Source organism: Cottoperca gobio, chromosome 10 (genome assembly GCF_900634415.1).
Source record: "Cottoperca gobio chromosome 10, fCotGob3.1, whole genome shotgun sequence".
Lineage (NCBI taxonomy): Eukaryota > Metazoa > Chordata > Actinopteri > Perciformes > Bovichtidae > Cottoperca > Cottoperca gobio.
Genome location: NC_041364.1, coordinates 10,079,803 through 10,097,350, shown reverse-complemented (window position 1 = coordinate 10,097,350; position 17,548 = coordinate 10,079,803). Strand labels below are relative to the sequence as shown.

At 39.9% G+C, this 17,548-nt stretch overlaps 3 protein-coding genes across 5 annotated transcripts; 2 read left to right on the top strand and 1 right to left on the bottom strand.

Annotated features, from left to right (window-relative positions):
• Positions 1 to 2: 2 nt before the first annotated feature.
• Positions 3 to 5,658, top strand: zbtb3 (zinc finger and BTB domain containing 3). The gene is made up of 4 exons (XM_029441010.1): positions 3 to 116; positions 417 to 568; positions 1,230 to 2,056; positions 2,698 to 5,658. Exons 3-4 carry the CDS (start codon positions 1,233 to 1,235, stop codon positions 3,749 to 3,751), a joined length of 1,878 nt encoding a protein of 625 aa, XP_029296870.1. The 5' UTR covers positions 3 to 116; positions 417 to 568; positions 1,230 to 1,232; the 3' UTR covers positions 3,752 to 5,658.
• Positions 5,659 to 5,855: 197 nt separating this feature from the next.
• Positions 5,856 to 8,399, bottom strand: rnaseh2c (ribonuclease H2, subunit C). Its single transcript, XM_029441014.1, has 5 exons — positions 8,281 to 8,399; positions 7,292 to 7,446; positions 6,647 to 6,759; positions 6,376 to 6,495; positions 5,856 to 6,089 (listed from the first exon to the last, which is right to left on the bottom strand). Exons 2-5 carry the CDS (start codon positions 7,443 to 7,445, stop codon positions 6,066 to 6,068), a joined length of 411 nt encoding a protein of 136 aa, XP_029296874.1. The 5' UTR covers position 7,446; positions 8,281 to 8,399; the 3' UTR covers positions 5,856 to 6,065.
• A 1,499-nt stretch (positions 8,400 to 9,898) lies between these two features.
• Positions 9,899 to 15,281, top strand: LOC115014699 (seipin-like). 3 transcript variants are annotated; one of them, XM_029441735.1, is made up of 9 exons: positions 9,899 to 9,927; positions 11,168 to 11,414; positions 11,534 to 11,612; positions 11,693 to 11,836; positions 11,963 to 11,998; positions 13,355 to 13,489; positions 13,579 to 13,676; positions 13,965 to 14,094; positions 14,327 to 15,281. In XM_029441735.1, exons 2-8 carry the CDS (start codon positions 11,173 to 11,175, stop codon positions 14,080 to 14,082), a joined length of 852 nt encoding a protein of 283 aa, XP_029297595.1. In that variant the 5' UTR covers positions 9,899 to 9,927; positions 11,168 to 11,172; the 3' UTR covers positions 14,083 to 14,094; positions 14,327 to 15,281. The 3 variants fall into 3 exon arrangements, with proteins under 3 accessions (XP_029297595.1, XP_029297596.1, XP_029297594.1); XM_029441736.1 differs by having other exon boundaries at positions 14,244 to 15,281; XM_029441734.1 differs by lacking the exons at positions 13,965 to 14,094; positions 14,327 to 15,281 and having other exon boundaries at positions 13,579 to 13,933.
• Positions 15,282 to 17,548: the final 2,267 nt, after the last annotated feature.

Below are 17,548 nucleotides of genomic sequence, written 5' to 3'. Positions count from 1 at the left end.
TTATAGGTGGCACTGTCGTGGCGGCCGGGCGGGTGGCGCTAGTGTCATGGGCGGCACCACAGAAGAAGAGCTGCATTCTGTCCTGGAAGAAAACATCAGGCAGACAGCAGCAGCAGGTAAAAAAATATTCAACATATCCACGAAAAATATCGCAACTCTGAATGTAAGCTGGCCATTTCACGGTACCTCACAACTCGTGCAGATGTATCAAAACAAAAACTAAAAAACTGCAGTTACTACAGCTCCCGTTGCTGGATTTTACACAGAGGCTAAGTTGGCTAACTAATGTTAGCATAGTTGAGCTGGAGCTGCCCGTTTTCTACCAGGACAATATTGTTATTTGGGACAATTTGGGTTTTCTATAATGCATTTCATGCTGTTTGCCCTGTTTGTTTTTCTCTCATGCATGCCCTTAGCTGTCTTCTTTGGACATACTGTTACAAATGAAGACGAAGCTGCCAGTGGACTGAAGACTTCGTGCAGGTCACCATGGAAACCTAACGTTAGAAACGTTAGGGATGACTGAATTGTCAATAAACATCAACAAGAGAAAGAAGCAGTACTTTCCGTAAGTCTGCTACTTTTTGTGTTCAAATGTTTATTTTACAACGTGTCCCCTAAACTATTTTTTCTTTTAGTTTTATGTTGAAACTATTTACTTGCTAGTTCAGCTAGGTTAGCTGAATGGCTAGCAACAGATGGATTACAATAAACATTTTAAGGTGTCCCAGTGTTCATTTTGTTGTGTACCGTTGCCATTGCGACCGTTCTAGTGGGCTATCTTCCATATAAACTTAACAGTAACAACAAGCAGTGGAGTGGTACAAAGCATGGAGAGGGTATTTTGTTTCTCCATTACCTTGCTGCTAGAAAATAATTGAGCATTGCTGGATTTAATTAGGTATGGTCCTAACGACTAATTTCTTTAACATTTAAACGGAAGTTCAAATTCAGTTCAGTTAGTCGGCAATTGAAAACTATGAACATATGGTTATATGCTTTTAAGTGTTAAGTGGGAACACATGTTTTTTCGTCATTTAGATGAACTGACCCTTTTTATGAATATTTTTCCAAGAGAGATGGCTGAATGTTAAATTTACAAAGTCGTTATTTTCCAAAGAAGTCACAAAATAACTGCCAAAAAATACTTTTTAAGATCAAGTCTATGCAGCTGACCACAGAGCTGTCTGTCGTGATTTATTACAGTTCCTCTCGTCTTTGTTTTTCAGGTGATGGAGTTCCCCCAGCATTCCCAGCAGCTGCTGTCAGCGCTGCGTTCCCAGCGCCAGCGGGGCTTCCTCTGTGACTGCACCGTCCTGGTGGGCTCATCCCATTTCCTGGCTCACAGGGCAGTTTTGGCCTCCTGCTCACCTTTTTTCCACATGTTCTACTCAGACTCTCCAGGGGTCATCGGTGGAAACGGCACCAGCAGCTCTGTCACTCTCGACAGCGACATTGTTACGGCTGCTGCATTTGGCTTGCTCTTGGACTTTGTCTATGAAGGCGTGCTACAGCTGGGCGAGTCTCTACCAGTGGAGGACATATTGGCAGCTGCAAGCTTTCTGCACATGAACGAGGTGGTGAGAGTCTGCAAGAAGCGACTTCAGAGACGGGGGCCACTGGCTGAGGCAGACAGCACTCGATCTGAAGAGAGCGCTGGAGCGAGAAGGGCAATAGAGACAGGGAGAGAGGGTGGAGGTGACGGTGGAGCTGAGCCAGTGGTGGCCATGGCAGGAGATCACTTGAATCCAGTCGCCATGGCAGCACCATTCTCATCTTTATCTACAATGGCAGAGAGGAGTCAGTTGGAGTCTGTGAAGTCTGAGAGGAGGACTGGGGCGGGGTCAGAAGCACAAGTTCAGACTCCTCTGAGCCCTGACATCGCGGATACAACGCAGCCAGGCATGGACGCCCCTCCTCTGCGCCCAAGCAGAGAGCTGGTGCAGGGACTCCTCACAGGCCGGTCTACCGCGGGAGGTCACGTCAGGTTAGGGTCTGGAGGTCACAGAGAGGGGTCAGCACTCTGCAGCCCTTGCAGTACCACTGAGACATACAGGTAAAAATAAAGGATGGTGCTCCGTGTACTGACGGTAATTTTTAGGATTTTTAAGTTGGTTAACAGAGATGCCCTGATTGCAATTTTCTTGACTGATTCTGTTTTGTTTTTAGTTTTTTTTTTAAAGGTGTGACCTGCTGATTCTGATTTTTTTCATATTTCCGATTGTCTTTCTTTCTAAGAACTACAACTCAGCATACACAAAACATTTTTTTTACTAATGTATGCTGATAATAAAACATTGTAATAACTTACATTTTCCCTTACAACTGCATCAAGTTACAGGATCTTTTTGTTGTCAACTCCTTGCTTTTAAGGTTGTTCCTCCACAGCTTATTTTGGAGTTACAGGTGTTACAAATTGTGAGCTTTATGTCTTCTTTACTCGTACTGAAGAACTCCCACACTGAAGACATAATGTGTGTGTTTGGCTGTACTGTGTACTGTCACCGTGTGTGTGATGTGCGTGTGTAGCTGTACTGATCCGCTGTACAGCAACGTAAAACCATCATGTGGCACACATGTGTAAATTTGACCGGCAAAAATTCTGATATACGAGACTGATCTCGATTTCGATCGGTGGCCGATCGAAAGGTGCATCTCTACTGTTTACAGTATATCTTCCTTTCTTTCTTTCACCAGCCACAGCAGTAACCAGCAGCCCTCATCTTCTTCTTCCTTCCTGGTGCCAGTGAGCCAGGCTGGCGGTCAGTCAGTGGTTGCTTATTCCCAGTCAGGACCGAGCCTCTCCCCCAGCCCCCAACAAGAAGTACCCCGACTGGCACGTGATGACTCTGTAAGGAAACCCTCAGAGGCTGAACACAGAGGTACATTAGGCAGAGAACAACAGATGGTAATGTTAATCCAAGCATCAGCACGAACCTCGCAAAACCCGACACACTTGCCACCACAGCGTGCACTTCCCCAGATTCGAATCCAGAACGCTGTGTCGCTCCAACGCCAAAACTTGGACTTCCACTCGGCTCCTCAGACCCAGTCACCTAAAGGACCTGAGGGGAATATAGGAGCTTTACCCACCAGACAAAATGAAAGATCTCAGCCTCTTATGGGCAGAGTGAGGACAAACAACAATGATGGAGAGAATGTGAACATCAAAGTGGAGGCCATAGTTATATCTGACGAAGAGCTAGAGGAGGAGAAAGAGGAAAGCAGCGAGAGGGAACCAGTGATGGAAGTAGACGATGAGTATGAGGAAGAAGAGGAGCTACACAGCCCTCAGTTTCTCGCCTGCAACCCGCAGGGCCTCTTACAAATGACCTCCCATTCAAATGACTACTCCTTCCCCCTCTCTCCCTCCTCTTCCTCCTCTGGTGCCGGCCCTTCCTCCCAGGACACTTCCTCCTTTGCCCTCATTCCTCCATCCACAGCTCAGCAGCATTCAGACCATCCTGCCTACTTCCAGGACTTCCAGGACGCTATGGGGAACTTTGTAGAGGACGTCCCCACATGTGGAGTCTGTGGAAAGACTTTCTCTTGTACATACACATTAAGGCGCCACGCCATCGTGCACACACGCGAACGTCCTTATGAGTGTCGCTACTGCTACCGGAGCTACACACAGTCAGGCGACCTGTACAGACACATACGCAAAGCTCATGACCACACATTGCCAGCCAAACGCAGCAAGGCAGACATGGAGCCCTCCCTGCCACCACAACCACCACCTCTTAGCTAACACACAAAGACACACACTATTGTACTTCTGTACTTATAATTCTACATTTAAACCGAAATCATGCAGATCTGCAACTAATTCATTTGTTGGTTATTTTCTTAATTAATTAATGTCAGAGAAATTGTGAAAAATGTCTATCACAATACTTATATTTTTATATTTGCACCCAGCAGACACCCATGCTTTTTATTCTACTGAGGACATTTGATCTAGCCTGACATTGCCAGAACAAATCGCAAATGTGAATTAGCCTCTCAGTTCATTTCAGATTTCCAAGGGGTGTTATCAACGGGTTATCAATGTGTCGTAGCGCTGAGCGGTGTAGATGGCCAATCACAGCATATAAGAAAGGAGGGACTAAAATAATAATAATAATAATAATATATTTAATTTATATAGCGTTTTTCAAGACCTCAAAGCCGCTGAGCGACGAGAAATGTAAACGGACTTCACTGTGCAGAGATGAGCTGGTATTTTATGAGGTGGTAAATGAAACTTTTGCTATATTGTCAGAAGTACAGCAAACGCATCTTACTTCTCGAAAAAATGCAGTTGGTTGTTCTTTTAGCGAAAATATACCGAGAGCAAATATAGCGACTTCAACAGAAAGTTCAGCTGCAGCAATCTTAGTTGTTTTTGAAAATGCTTAAACGCCGCTCCTCTTTAAGGTCTTCGACTCAAACTCTCCCCATATTAAATAACTGGTTGTGATTGGCCGGCAGATCTCAAGTTGCTGGAAAACTGTACAAATCGGAGCGAATAAAACATGAGCTTGCAGATCCGTCTGGTTCCCAGACAAATTTTGAGCCCCATAAGTACAGAAATACAAGAACTCATACACCGAATAAACACCAGCGATGTGGCAGGGATATCAGCATCATCATTCATCAAACTAACACGCTTTATGTTCATGTATGACCGTTGTCTCCTTAAAACATTTATAAAAGAACATTTTAAAAGGCATTTTTAGGTTTTACATTTTTTAATACATGTTGCATACATTCGTATGGGTATAAAAATTATCAAAAACTTAACTGTTGTAAGATTCAGATGTTCAATCATGTTTCAATGAATTTTGTGACTTCCTACACGTACACTGACTATTTAATCTCAAAACACAGTTAAGAGAAAGCTGTTGTGTTTTTAATTGAGTTGTAATGTTTACGACTGCTTTGTCAGTGTGCGACTCTGTGCCAGCAAAGTTTGACTGATTGATTAATAGTAGTAGCATTGTATGGCCCAATGTTTTATTTACAGGGTGAAACCATCAGAGCAAATACCTGCAAACTTTAAAATTAGAATCTGATTTGTAATACAAGCTTTTCCTTATATCAATTTTAATAAAGCCCGTTCATTAGCAGATATATACAGCATATCTGATTAAGTAAAAAATCAGCTGTGCCAAATGGCCTTTACTTTGCCTTGTTTCTTCATCTCCGTATCTCCTTTAAAATTCAGTAAAAGGTCTTTGATTAGGAATATTTTTAAATGATGCAACTGACCCAGAAATATCAAAGTAGCAGCCATAAAAACTTATTGAATTGTATGCATTTCCATTGGCTGTCCAGCATTATATACAGTAGTGTGATTATCATAGCACTGTGGCTTTCTTGTCCTAACTTATGACTTTGCTTGGCATTCTTCATCAAGGTTCATTTAAAGTTGTACGGTACCTAAACTTCCAGCCTACATGCAGTAGGATATAAGTGTGTTTGGCTTTTCTTATTGCCCATATGACCTTTCCTTCTGTAGCGTTTCACCTGTAATATGACAGAATATACAGTACGAGCATTCTTTGACACATGCAGTAATTCTGCCTTCTCTTTAAATGTTAAAATTTTATTTAGAAATTCAACTTTAAATGTGCCTAAAAGACCATTTGACACATTGGAATTTTTTGTTCTGTGCCATTTTACATGTTTTAGAGCTACAATTTCTGTATATACTAATGAAAATTGATTGTTACTGGTATTAACATACGAACAAGAGTTTTGGATACATCATCGTGTGCAAAGTCTAAATGTTACTTTGTGAATAAACACTGTTCTGTAGTAACAATGTGGACCTATTGCTGTTTCAGTGAATCACATAATTACTCAGGCTGGTCAGTAAACACTATCTTTTAGTTTTCTTTATTTGACTGCAAAAGAAAATATACAAAAATAAAAACATCTGTTACTTATTATTCTGCAATAGTAACTGAATAGCACTGAACCCGTAGCATTACCTTCACTGCCTGTGGCCAGTAATCAACAAACATTCACAGAGGTGACACCAACCTGCCACCTCTAGGCACAAAGCTTTGTCTCTCTGTTCAGTCTTCTACTGGTCCGTGGATCTGTCAAGAGACAAAATGTCAACATCTGTCAGTATCCTTGTGTTTCCAAATTATATTCTAATAAAATATTGTCAATGTAGATGCTTTTGTCGATGTCGACAGTATTTGCTAGACTGAAGAAAAACAATAAAAAGCACAGAGCCACAACAAAGCAAATTTGCATCCCAGAAATAAAATGTTAAATGAACAATATTGTATATATGAGTCGTACAGATTCTGACACAGCTTAGCATTGTCTTTGATTGAGCAGCCTTTTTAAAGTCAGCTACAAAACAAAAGAACTCACCGCCTCAGCCAACTCTGGCCAATCCATCGCCATTACAACTGTATCGTCAGAGTTCGGAGGCGTCTCCAGGTTCCAGTAGGTCAGCTTGTCAAACACAGAGGATACCTTCACCGTCCTGTCCTGAACACACATCATTTACCATCATGTAGACATAGTAACAAAATCTTCACCTACATAAATAAATCTGATTTTATGCCTTATGTTTGACTGACCCAGACTTCTGGTCAGCGCCAGTTTTTGTGACGTAAAAGATGACATCAGTGATGTTTACCTCTTGGTCAGAGCCGGACTTGTTGATCTCTTTCAGCACCAAGCCAGTGTAGCCATTTGGACAGCTGAGCTCCTGCCCCTTCAACCCACGCCCTCTGAATGACACCGTCTTCTCTGAAATGAGAAAAATGCACAAAGGAATGTTGTTGGAGACTAAAAGCTGTAACTGTGGGATAAAACTTGAAAAAAAACTTTTTTAAATCTGTGGATTATACATATGCTGTTTTGATTTATTATTATTATTATTATTATTATTATTAATAATAATAACAACAGGTAATAATTAGCACCAAAATCTTGGTCAGGTCTAACAGCTGCATACAAGTCCCCTTTACCTTAGAAACAAAGGTATCATATTGGGACCAGTTCTTACAAGATGAAGCTGCATATATGGCTCAAAACCAGTGGAAGCTTGTCATGTTTACATATTATCCTCACTAGAGTGTCCAATTAAAAAAAGGTCCCCAGTATATAGGCAGCTTTTGGGAACTTAATGACTTTCCTGCTCTCCTGAATCTTAAAGAATGAATAAAATCTGATAATTTGTGTAATTATTTTTATGGGTTTTATCTCCACTGCTGTTTTTTTATGAATATTAGACCAGTAACAATCAGCTTTAGCCTACTGTTAGAGAGGCTGAGTGTACCTAGTTTGCAGTCTTTTGTGGTAGCAGTGAGGTATTGTGACACCTGGGCCGGCCCATTGTGTTCGATCTCACAGGGCATGAGGTGGACTGGGACTCGCTGTGCCTCGCCCACAGATGACACAAGAACTCGAGTAACACTGGTGTTAGAGGACATCCTGCAACCAGAAGACAGAAGAAGACAAAACACATGAATAACAGAAAACTACACTCTTGTATACTATACTTAAAATTCCTTGCTGTGATTTGAGACGCATAAGAGGTGAAGTATCTGCTGGATCCAACTGAGATGTATTTCTTTTGTCAAAATTAGAATAACTATGATAATTTATTAACTGCAGGTGTCACCCTAGGTTAGGTGTAACTGTACGTTAATGTGATCTTACCAACTGTAATTACAGTACACAGGCAGTTTGTTCAGAACATAAGGTGTCAATGTTCCTGACTGTCTGATGTTATGTTGCTCTTGTTAGATTTAGATTTATTTTGTGTCTTTTATTTGGTATACACATTTATTTTATTTTTGTCAATTTCTTATTTTATTTAACTTATTTTATTTATTTTATTTTGGGGGGGGGGGGGATCATCTCTTTTAATTTGATTTGCTTATTTTTTGACACTTCAAATCTCAAAATGCAATTCTATATATTTTATATCATGTTTTATATCTGCGAATGCACACTAATATAATTTTATATTTTTTTCATATAGATGGAAACAAAGATGCTCTACACTATATATATTTCTAAACCGTCTCGGATTGAAAGGAGCAATAGACTGTAGCCTATATATAATCTTCTTTGGCTCAATAAAAATGATTGTATGAGAAGCTGACAATAACAACCAGCAGACTTTCCCTAAAATAAACAGTAAGCCTAATCTATTAAAGATTTTTGTCCTATTAGCATGTTTTCTCAATTCCTCTTATACATTAATAAACATGTTGTTACGTGACTTAAATATATGTTTGAGAAATATAACTACAACATTACCTTTTAGCAGTTTTCCAAACGCGTTTGTCAAATTAAATTTCCGGTTCGCGCCAGTGGCTGCGTGTGATTGGACGAAAGCGTCTTCTTCTACGATGCAAGATATGTTTGGCGGGTTTCTTCTGTTCCACCAGAGAATGTCTCCCTCTCCTGGTGAGAGATTATTTTACTTTTTTTGCCCGTCTTAGATTTATTTGTTGTCTTTATTTTTATTTTTTCTCCTTCCTGCCAATATCTTTAATGAACTTTTTTTTTTTTTTAAATACAATTTGTATTCCTATCTATCAAAAACATTTGCATGTGCACTTCCATCCATCCATTCATTTTCTAATTCACTTATCCTGGGCAAGGTCACAGGTATTTCTGCATTTTCCCTTGTTTTTAACATCCAAAATACTGCATAGGTTCTTGTACAGTAGCTAAATAGATTTCAAAATACTAGGAGGAAATTGGGATTTTTATCGCTTGGCAATTTAGAATGAAGACTTTCTAAATGCAATGCAGAATCATAAAGATCCAGATCCAGATATTTTCTATTTGATACCACCTCTTAAAATAGTCCATTTTACTTTGCTAGCAGAACCTTGTAAGACCAAGGTCTATCCAAGTAAACTGCAATCTGTGTATATTCACTTCAGGTACCTTCACACAAACACATAAAAGAAATGTTGGCATTTAGGGGCGTAATCACATAATCACCAAATCAGGAGTAATTTCTGGGGAAATTAGAGTTCAGGAGAACATTTTGCATTAATGGGGGGGGGGGGGGGGACGCGAAAGCAATACAATAAACAATTCAGCAATTAAACATAAAAGTATGGATTTGGCTATAGAAATACAAAAATACAAGGAATCTGGGTTTTGCCTAACGAATATTTTCTAGATTAAACAATTAATTGTTTGGTCTATAAAATTACAGAAAAAAGGGGAAAATGTTTCAGTTTCTCAAGGTCCAAGGGGATGTCTTTAAATGTCTTGTTTTGTGAGTCCAAACCCCAAAGATATTCAGTTTTATATGAACTGAAATAACTGAAAAATCTCCACATTTTCTGCAATTTTTGCATGAAGAATTACTTTAAGGACAAATCAATTATTATTTTAATTGGCTATTATTTTTCTTTCAATTGACTAATTGATAAGTCAACTAATCATTGCAGCTCTAGAAGGAATGAATAAACTCAAACTAAAGACTGCCCATGAGGTCTAATTATCATCCAACATTGCTATAGAAGCCAGTGTATCAGTCAGTTTTCAACAATCTGCAAAACAAAAAATAAGCAGATATAAGCAGTCTTATTATATTCTTACAGTAAGTTATGATAATCACGCCAGTAGCGTTGATTTTCTGTAATGTCCTTATTATTTTTTTGTCCACAAAATATAAACTACATATTGGGGCTTTAGTAGTATGAAGTAAAGTTGGCCCCAAAGTTCTTATTCAACAATAAGAACTTTGTTCCAGTTGGCAGCAGCATCTCTCATCGTGTGGGACGGACTAAACCCCGTCCAATGGCAGCTTTTTATCAACTAAAGTTATCTGGGGGGGGGGTTCTGTTCACAACATTTCATCCAGACAGAATCAAGCTGTGGACAAAGAGACTTCAGGGAAAGAGAAGTGATTTCCTAACAGCTGGCCAGTAGAAACCAGAGGTGAGGTTTTCTTTTCTTTTTTATAAGACAAGTACTGTTGCAGACATGTTGCTGTTCGATACCACAGGGGCTTTCAAATAGATAAAACAAAGATTAGATTTTAAAATGGAGTTAAAAATGCTTTAGTATTCCCACAATATAATCCTTGCCAGCATAACTCTTGATCTGAAAATCTTCATGTCAGTATATATTTAAGTGTTGAGCAAGTAGCAAATCCCTCTTTTAATGAATACATATCAGTTAAACTTCAGCAGTGTTGGATGAATCATTCATATCATTAAGTGGAAGTACTACGATGCAAGGATCATTTATTCTCATTGTACAACACAGGGTTGTGCAATGAAATGCAGTTATTGTTCCATTTTGCTTTACTAATACCACACTGCAAAAATACTCTGTTACATCTGAAGTCCTGCATTGGAAATGTTACTTAAGTAAAAGTATGTCCAGCAAGTATAATCAGGAAAATGTACCTAAAATGTTCAAAGTTAAAGTACTCAATGCAGAAAGATGGCGCTGTAACACCTTCACAATAGTCCAAAACACAACATTAATATAACAATAATTAAAAAAGGAAACGCATCAAACCCTCACATTTATGAAGCTCTAGCCATGAAATGTTTGACCATTATAGTTGCCAATTAATTTTCAAATCTGTACATCACTTGAGTAAATGTACTTAGTTATATTCCATAACTAAGAAAATAAACAGCTTAATTTAACAGACACTTGATGTCCCCTGAGGAAAAGTGATAAATGGAATCAATCCAGCAACATTATTATACATTTCTTAAGTGCTTCTTCTCGATACATGTAATACAGTTAGTTGACTGTTGACACGGTTTGTTTCAGTCATCTGATGTGAAAGGCCTGTGCTTGTGACTGAGATCAGACTCAGTGGTTTCACAGCTCTCAGTACTATCAAAGTGCTGCTTGTGTCTTAAGCTTCATGACATCAGAATATCATCAACCACACTTTTTCATTACATTAGACAGGCCAATCCAAGCATCCAACGAAGTTGCAGGAGAGAACCATGAAGAACTGATGTTACGTTACTGAGCGCCAGTTGGAAAGAATTATACCAAAGATCATTTCCAACAAAAAACTTACTGCAGTTTACAAAACTGGTTGCATTTACCTTTTAATGTTGTTTTTATATCAGTGGTTTTTTTTCAGCTGTTCCAGGTAAACCCTGGTTTTCAAAATCTTTAATCTACTTTATTGTTTGTTGTTATTTAGATTTAATGGATCCAGAAAATCCACGAGGTGATGGAGATTCGTCAGGCCTCATTGGTCACGTGTTGCTGCGGCTCCAGAATGCTGTCGTCAAGAGGATGTCACGCACCCGTCAGAGGATAATACATGGCTTTATTGTGGTCTTTATTGTCTTCCTGCTCCTCTGGATCTCAGTCTTTTTATATGGCAGCTTCTACTATTCTTACATGCCCAATGCGTCTTATTCCACACAAGTGCACTATTACTACAGGTGTGTATGTGAAGTCTTGTCCAGCTGCATCAGGACAACACAGACTGTAGTTTCTGTGTGTTTGATTTTCTCTTTCCTGCTTTTACTTTCACTCAATCATTCACATTTTGTGTCTGCAGGACAAACTGTGACTCTCCTGCCTCTTTGTTCTGCTCTTATCCAGTGGCCAACATTTCTCTGATGAGGAATGAGCAACACGTATGTATGAACATGAGTGTGTGCATCTATCTACACTCATGTTCTATCACAAATGTCATCTTTTTAAAATGTATATTCAGGTGCTGACATTAGGCCAGGCCTATCGGATGTCTCTGCAGCTGGAAATGCCCGATTCTCCGACCAATCAGGAGCTTGGGATGTTCATGATCAAGGCAACCTGTTTCTCTCAGGATGGAGGGCAAGTTGCCTCGTCTGCTCGCTCTGTGAGTTGTTGTTTTGTTCCACTCCTATGTGGCCACATGTGTACATACAATCAAATAGCGTTTTGTTACTAGTACCTGTAAAAACTCCAATGATTCACAGTTGCATTGTTTCTGTGTGTTTCTCAGGCAGGACATCTGCTGTCCGCCTCCAGCTCTCGCTTTGTGAGTACAGCGCTGACGCACAATAACCTTTTAATCACACAGTCTGGTCAGAGCCGGATTAGGGCTGTTTATGCTTGCTGCAGAGCTCCAGTACAACAGAAGGTGATCTCAGTGCTCAGGTGATTGAGGTGACCAACATGTGAACTAATACAACCAATACTTGGAGGTAGTAAAGGTCTTCCAGTGAAGTTAGATGTGTAAGGGATGCCATCATTAAACTTACATTTACAAAGCTAATTTAATAACAGTTAATTTTTTCTCCTTTGTTTGTCAAGTTAGGTTTTCTTTGTCATTTATTTGGGAAGGTGGTCCGTGGAAATGTAACAATCAGAAGTGGGCCTTAATTAAATGACATAAGGTTCAGAACCCCTGACTTTATTAGAAACTGCGTAAACAGAAAAACAATGAACATTGTTATGAAATCAAGTGCAACAGTGCAACCTGAAACTTCATTAAAGAGCTGTTCATTGATATTTTTAAGGCTGTATTTTGTGATGTTTTTGCATAAGATCTTTTGAATATTGTATATACTAATTAGCCTCACAAAATATTCTCTTTAAAACACCTTTCTGTCAAACCCACAGCCACAAAGTAGAGCCTCAAAACTTAAAGAACTGAGTCAACACAAAACCTTTTTTGGTTTAAACAAAAACTGAATTTAGCAGAAGTATTGTATTGCACTTCATATCACTGGACAAGGGGAGTCCACTGAGATCAGCTTTTGTTAGTGTTCGTTAAACCGAGCTCATAACCAAATCATTGAGTTCTACAGAGGGTAAAGTTTTGGCGTTTTTGAGACAACATCAGTCATCCTTTCCAAAATATTCATCATGACATCATTGAAAACATGTGCAGGGTTGTTTCAGATTACCTCGCAATGAAGTCAGTTAATGAATACAATTGTAACGCAATTGCAATTTGTAATTAGGAACGTAATTCATTGGATTAAACATAAAAGTAATCTAATCTGAATACTTTTGGATTACTTTGGATTACTTTATTCAAAACAAATATTCAGTTTTTCTCTCTAAAATGTTTTTCAAATAAAATAAGATCCCTTTAGCATATTCAGCATTTACAGTTGGTCAAATGAGATTACTCTTACTGGCACAAACTACAGGTGCACTGTGTGTATTCTACAACATGTGGGACTTTTTCATGAGTTAATAGCATTGGTTATTATGAAAAAATCTTTCAATATCTTACAATTGCCATATTTTAAAGACCTAATCAAAAATGTAATAAAGTAATCCTTTTAATGTAATAAAAGAGTAGATTTGTTCATCCCCAGGAGACTGAAGTAAATCTTTTCCATGTCTGTGTATGTCTGTGTGGCTGTATTGCCCTGCTGCTCAGAGCATGCTGCGATATCGTTCAGACCTGCTGAGGTTCCTGGGAACGGTGCTGTTACTCCCGGCCTTTCTGACCGGAGTCTCTGAGCAGAAACAAGTCCTGGAGGTGGAGCTCTTCTCAGACTACACGGACAACCCTGTGAGTCCTGCACTGCTTTGTGAATGTGTTAACACGTGTTAATGTGCTTCAACAGCAAGATGGTATTTTGTTGACCTTCTTGTGCTCAGTATGTCCCCTCGGTCACAGCCATCATTGAGATCCTGTCCAACAAGGTGCAGATCTACTCATCTGAGCTCTACATTCATGCTCACCTAACTGGTATAAGGTCAGATGTGAACACCATGCTTAATAACAGCTCTGACAGTAACATATCTGATGATGAAACAAGAAAAGAATCCACATTCTTTAAAGGGACAGTTCACCCCCAAAATCATAAATGCTATTTTCTCACCCTTGTTTCCTAGTGTTTTATTTAATTGTATATAAAAAAGAAAGAAAGTGGGAAATAAAATAACCTACTGACATAGAAGTGAGAGTCAAACTGAGAGGAAGTGGAAGTTTTTTTCAGTATTACATCACAATGTCGGTTTTTTTTTGTTTTTTTCTGTGTCAGATATTTGATGTTCAACTTCCCCCTCCTATCAGCCCTGGTGGGCATGTGCAGTAACTTCATGCTCCTCAGTCTCCTCTTCGTAATCTCCTACGTGAGGCTGATGTTGAAAGTGGATTGAGGACCAGAGCAGGTGAGAGGAGTGGCCTGTTACTGCGGACATTATTTCACTGCAGCTGCAGGGCTGCACACTCTCTGAGTTTGGTGTGAAATATATTCCTCTCAGATGTTGGAGCTCAGACTCAACAAGCTCTCAGTGCATGTTGTCCTGCTTGTTTACAGCTCAGAACAGATGCTGCTGCAGGTACAAAAACACAGGCACATCAGTCACTTGGTACTGACTACAAGAATAAATTCCTTGGCAGGTACCGCAGAACTGATGCGTCCCCTCCAGATGACCCCCCAGATCTGAGCCGGGAGAGGGCTCATCCGCACAGATTGATGAATAAGAGGACAACCTCAGGCCATTAATAAAGAGGGAGAAAGTGTCAAGAGCAATAACAAGATGTAAGGGAGAAGATTTAAGAGAGATATTGTTGAAAATGAAGCACCCACACACCTCTGAGCCGACCTGTTTGCTCTTACATCATGTACTCTATGTTTTGTCTCACGCTGTTTCAGATTTAATGTTATGACCTGATGATTTATGGGATTGACTCACCTAAACCTTGGCACTTCATACACATTGCTCATTGTCAGTGCCTTTGTATTACTTCATAGCTGTGATCCTGAGTTCAATAAAGACATAACACATGGAATTGTAAAATAATCTGATAAATATCATGAATTGTTATGTTATCCTGGCCGGTAATCTTTATTTTTTTATTTTAAAAACTACTGTTTTCCTTCAGTTGTGAAGCGTACGATTGTGGAGCTGTATCTTTGGCAGGTTATAACTATCATGCTTGTTTAAATGTTAATTTAAAATGTTTAAAACCTGCTCACTCTTTACTGCTGAGTCCACTTCACCGATATTGTGAAGTTTAGTTCTTTGAGGTATGTTTGTGTGCTTTAAAAAAGAAAAAGGAGGCATGCTTATCTGGATGCCAAGTATGATGAGGATCCAAATCTTCACAATAAAAACATTTGAATCATTAAAGTAAATGATGCTACATGTTAAAAAGTGTTAAAAACCTTGTGTTAACACCTTTAACAGAAGGTGTTAAAAGCTTAAAACCTGTTTGTTACTTGATTAAAATGTAAAATAGGATTAAAGCATGTCAGACAACCTGTATTTGCCTCTTTTTACTACACAAAAGTATCTCAAATTAAATGACTTTCAAGCCGAATTAAGTATTCTGCATTACATTCTGTTCAACTGTTGCAATAAAACCTTTAAAAAAATGTTCATCAGGCTATTAGTTTAATCTTCTCTGAAAACACTGCCCCTAAACAGTTAACACACAAAGGACACTCTCATATTTGGAGGACACCTATATGTCCACCGAGCTCTCTGGCGTGGTGTCATTCCTAGATGTCCTCGTGAAGCTTTGGAAACTTAATGACGTCACTGCATGCAAAATGTGGCAGGAAGAATGAGAGAGGGATGTAGCTCACTGACGGGCACAGAGCTTTCTAACAGGTGGAAGACACAGGTAAGGTTAGGTAAGTTAGACACATGTGATTATTTGTAGTTTTATATTTCCATTTGTGTCATTTAGTTTAGACATGTAAATTAAGTTCCTCAAACGTATTCAACACTGTGCATCTCTTGAATACATTTCCCTGTTTTTGTGCAAGCACGTGTTCATGGAGTAGAGTCGCCACCTACGCTCACACACTGGACTGGGAGATGGACATGATGACGGAGGATAACCACATGGAGGGGATGGAGATGGAGACAGAGAACATGAAAACTATGGATGAGGACTTTTCTGCCAGAATGTTAGATAAGACGCACCAACATCTGACAATCACTGAAGCGCCTTCCAGCAGCTGCAGGAGGATCCGAGTGAGATCCAGACCCAGAATCCAGTCCACAAAAAGCTTCCCCCCTTACAGTCAGTGTATAGGTGGACTCGGAGACGACATTGAAGGGGACAATGAGCTCAATTCAGAGTCAAGCAACGCTATGAGGGATGACAGAAGTGACGTCTTTCAAGGCATGGAAGGAAAAGAGGACATTGAATTGAAGGCAAGATGTTCAAAGGATGAAATGAAGGAAAAATGGAGGATAAGGAGGAAGGAGAGGCGATGGGGGAGCCATGAAGTTGATACAGATGGATGGGAGAGGTGGAGCGGGAAAAGAAGAGTAGAAGAGAAGAGCGAGCGTGAGGATAAGGAAAGGGAAGGGGGCACACACAGCACGTGGAAACACTGGAGAGGTAGAAATTCCAGTTTTGAAATAGAAAGAAAAGAAGAAGAGGATGAAGAGAGGAACATATCTCTTGTTTCAGCAGCAGAGGGACAGAACAAGGGGAGCGGGGAGACCCCTGAGAGGAAGGATGGAGAGGCCGAGGAGCTGCCGGGAATGAGAGAGGGCTCCACAACACATCAGTGGTCCTCTCCACATCCAATCCTCTCCAAGCTTTTTCACTCCTCCTCATCCACCTCCTCCTGCTCCTCCATCAACTTCTCCTCAGCAGAGAGCGATGACGTCTTCAGCGAAGGAGAGGATATTGGCTCAAAGAGGAGGGAGTACAGGAAGGTGAGAAGGGATGATGCGGTTTAAAACTTAAACATTTTCTGCCATTTGCTAGCCCAGTATATGCACTGGCATGTGGCTGCTGTAGTTTCACACGTAAGAGGCTTATTCAACTGTTCTTTGCACCTGTGGTCCTGGTGATTTGCATTGGCTTTAAAGAGGACTTTGACAATGTCAGATTTGAATGGCGTTTGCATGCCTGGCTGCTGCTGGAACAGGACAGTGGGAGGAGGACTAGGGAGTAGACTTTCTCAATGCAGTCTGCATTTTGCATTGTAGTACACAGTAAGACTGTAAGGGCTGAATAAAAGAGCGCTACATAAGAATGAGACATACGCATCTGCAATTGTTAATCTGCAATTTGAAGGATTCAATCTTATGACATTTTCTGTGTAACAGCGTCTATACTGAGCATGCTCAGGTCTACTTTTGCTTCCCTTGGTTTTTCAATGGCCATGCCTGTGTGTGGTGGAAGCTGTTTTGTGTATATACAAAACAGATCACAACTGTCGAGGTATATGTGTATGTATACACTGTTTGTAAATGCCAAACACACTGACACTCATAACACTTTTTGACGTGCACAGAGGATTTTGAACTGTATAATGTGCCCAAACAAATGCCTCTCAGTCAGCTATATATTTTCAGAGGGTACGCATTAGAGATGCTCCATAGGTCTTTTTCAGACATTTTGACTTGTCACAGGTGTAAATAATGAACTTTTAGCTGCTTCAGTTTCAGGGTCCTGGTATTTGTCATGCTGGCTCACTGTCATGGTTTACTGGGACACTTGAATAGAACAGGGCCATCATTGTTAGTAACACCTGTGCTTTGCCTATTATGACAAGTCAAAATGTCTGCTGTGAAGAAGGCCTGTTAAGGACTGGAAAATGGGAATGTGTTTGAGCAGACAGGAAAAACTCCCTAAACATGGGAGCACCAT

Excerpts from the sequence above, each read along its gene's own strand:
- LOC115014699 (XM_029441734.1), top strand. The coding sequence starts at position 11,173 with ATGGATCCAGAAAATCCACGAGGTGATGGAGATTCGTCAGGCCTCATT. Across the intron at positions 11,415-11,533 it reads CAAGTGCACTATTACTACAG|GACAAACTGTGACTCTCCTG; the intron begins GTGTGTATGTGA and ends TTGTGTCTGCAG. Across the intron at positions 13,490-13,578 it reads CAGACTACACGGACAACCCT|TATGTCCCCTCGGTCACAGC; the intron begins GTGAGTCCTGCA and ends TCTTGTGCTCAG.
- zbtb3 (XM_029441010.1), top strand. The coding sequence starts at position 1,233 with ATGGAGTTCCCCCAGCATTCCCAGCAGCTGCTGTCAGCGCTGCGTTCC. Across the intron at positions 2,057-2,697 it reads AGTACCACTGAGACATACAG|CCACAGCAGTAACCAGCAGC; the intron begins GTAAAAATAAAG and ends TTCTTTCACCAG.
- rnaseh2c (XM_029441014.1), bottom strand. The coding sequence starts at position 7,445 with ATGTCCTCTAACACCAGTGTTACTCGAGTTCTTGTGTCATCTGTGGGC. Across the intron at positions 6,760-7,291 it reads CACAAAAGACTGCAAACTAG|AGAAGACGGTGTCATTCAGA; the intron begins GTACACTCAGCC and ends TTCTCATTTCAG. Across the intron at positions 6,496-6,646 it reads AGTCCGGCTCTGACCAAGAG|GACAGGACGGTGAAGGTATC; the intron begins GTAAACATCACT and ends ATGTGTGTTCAG.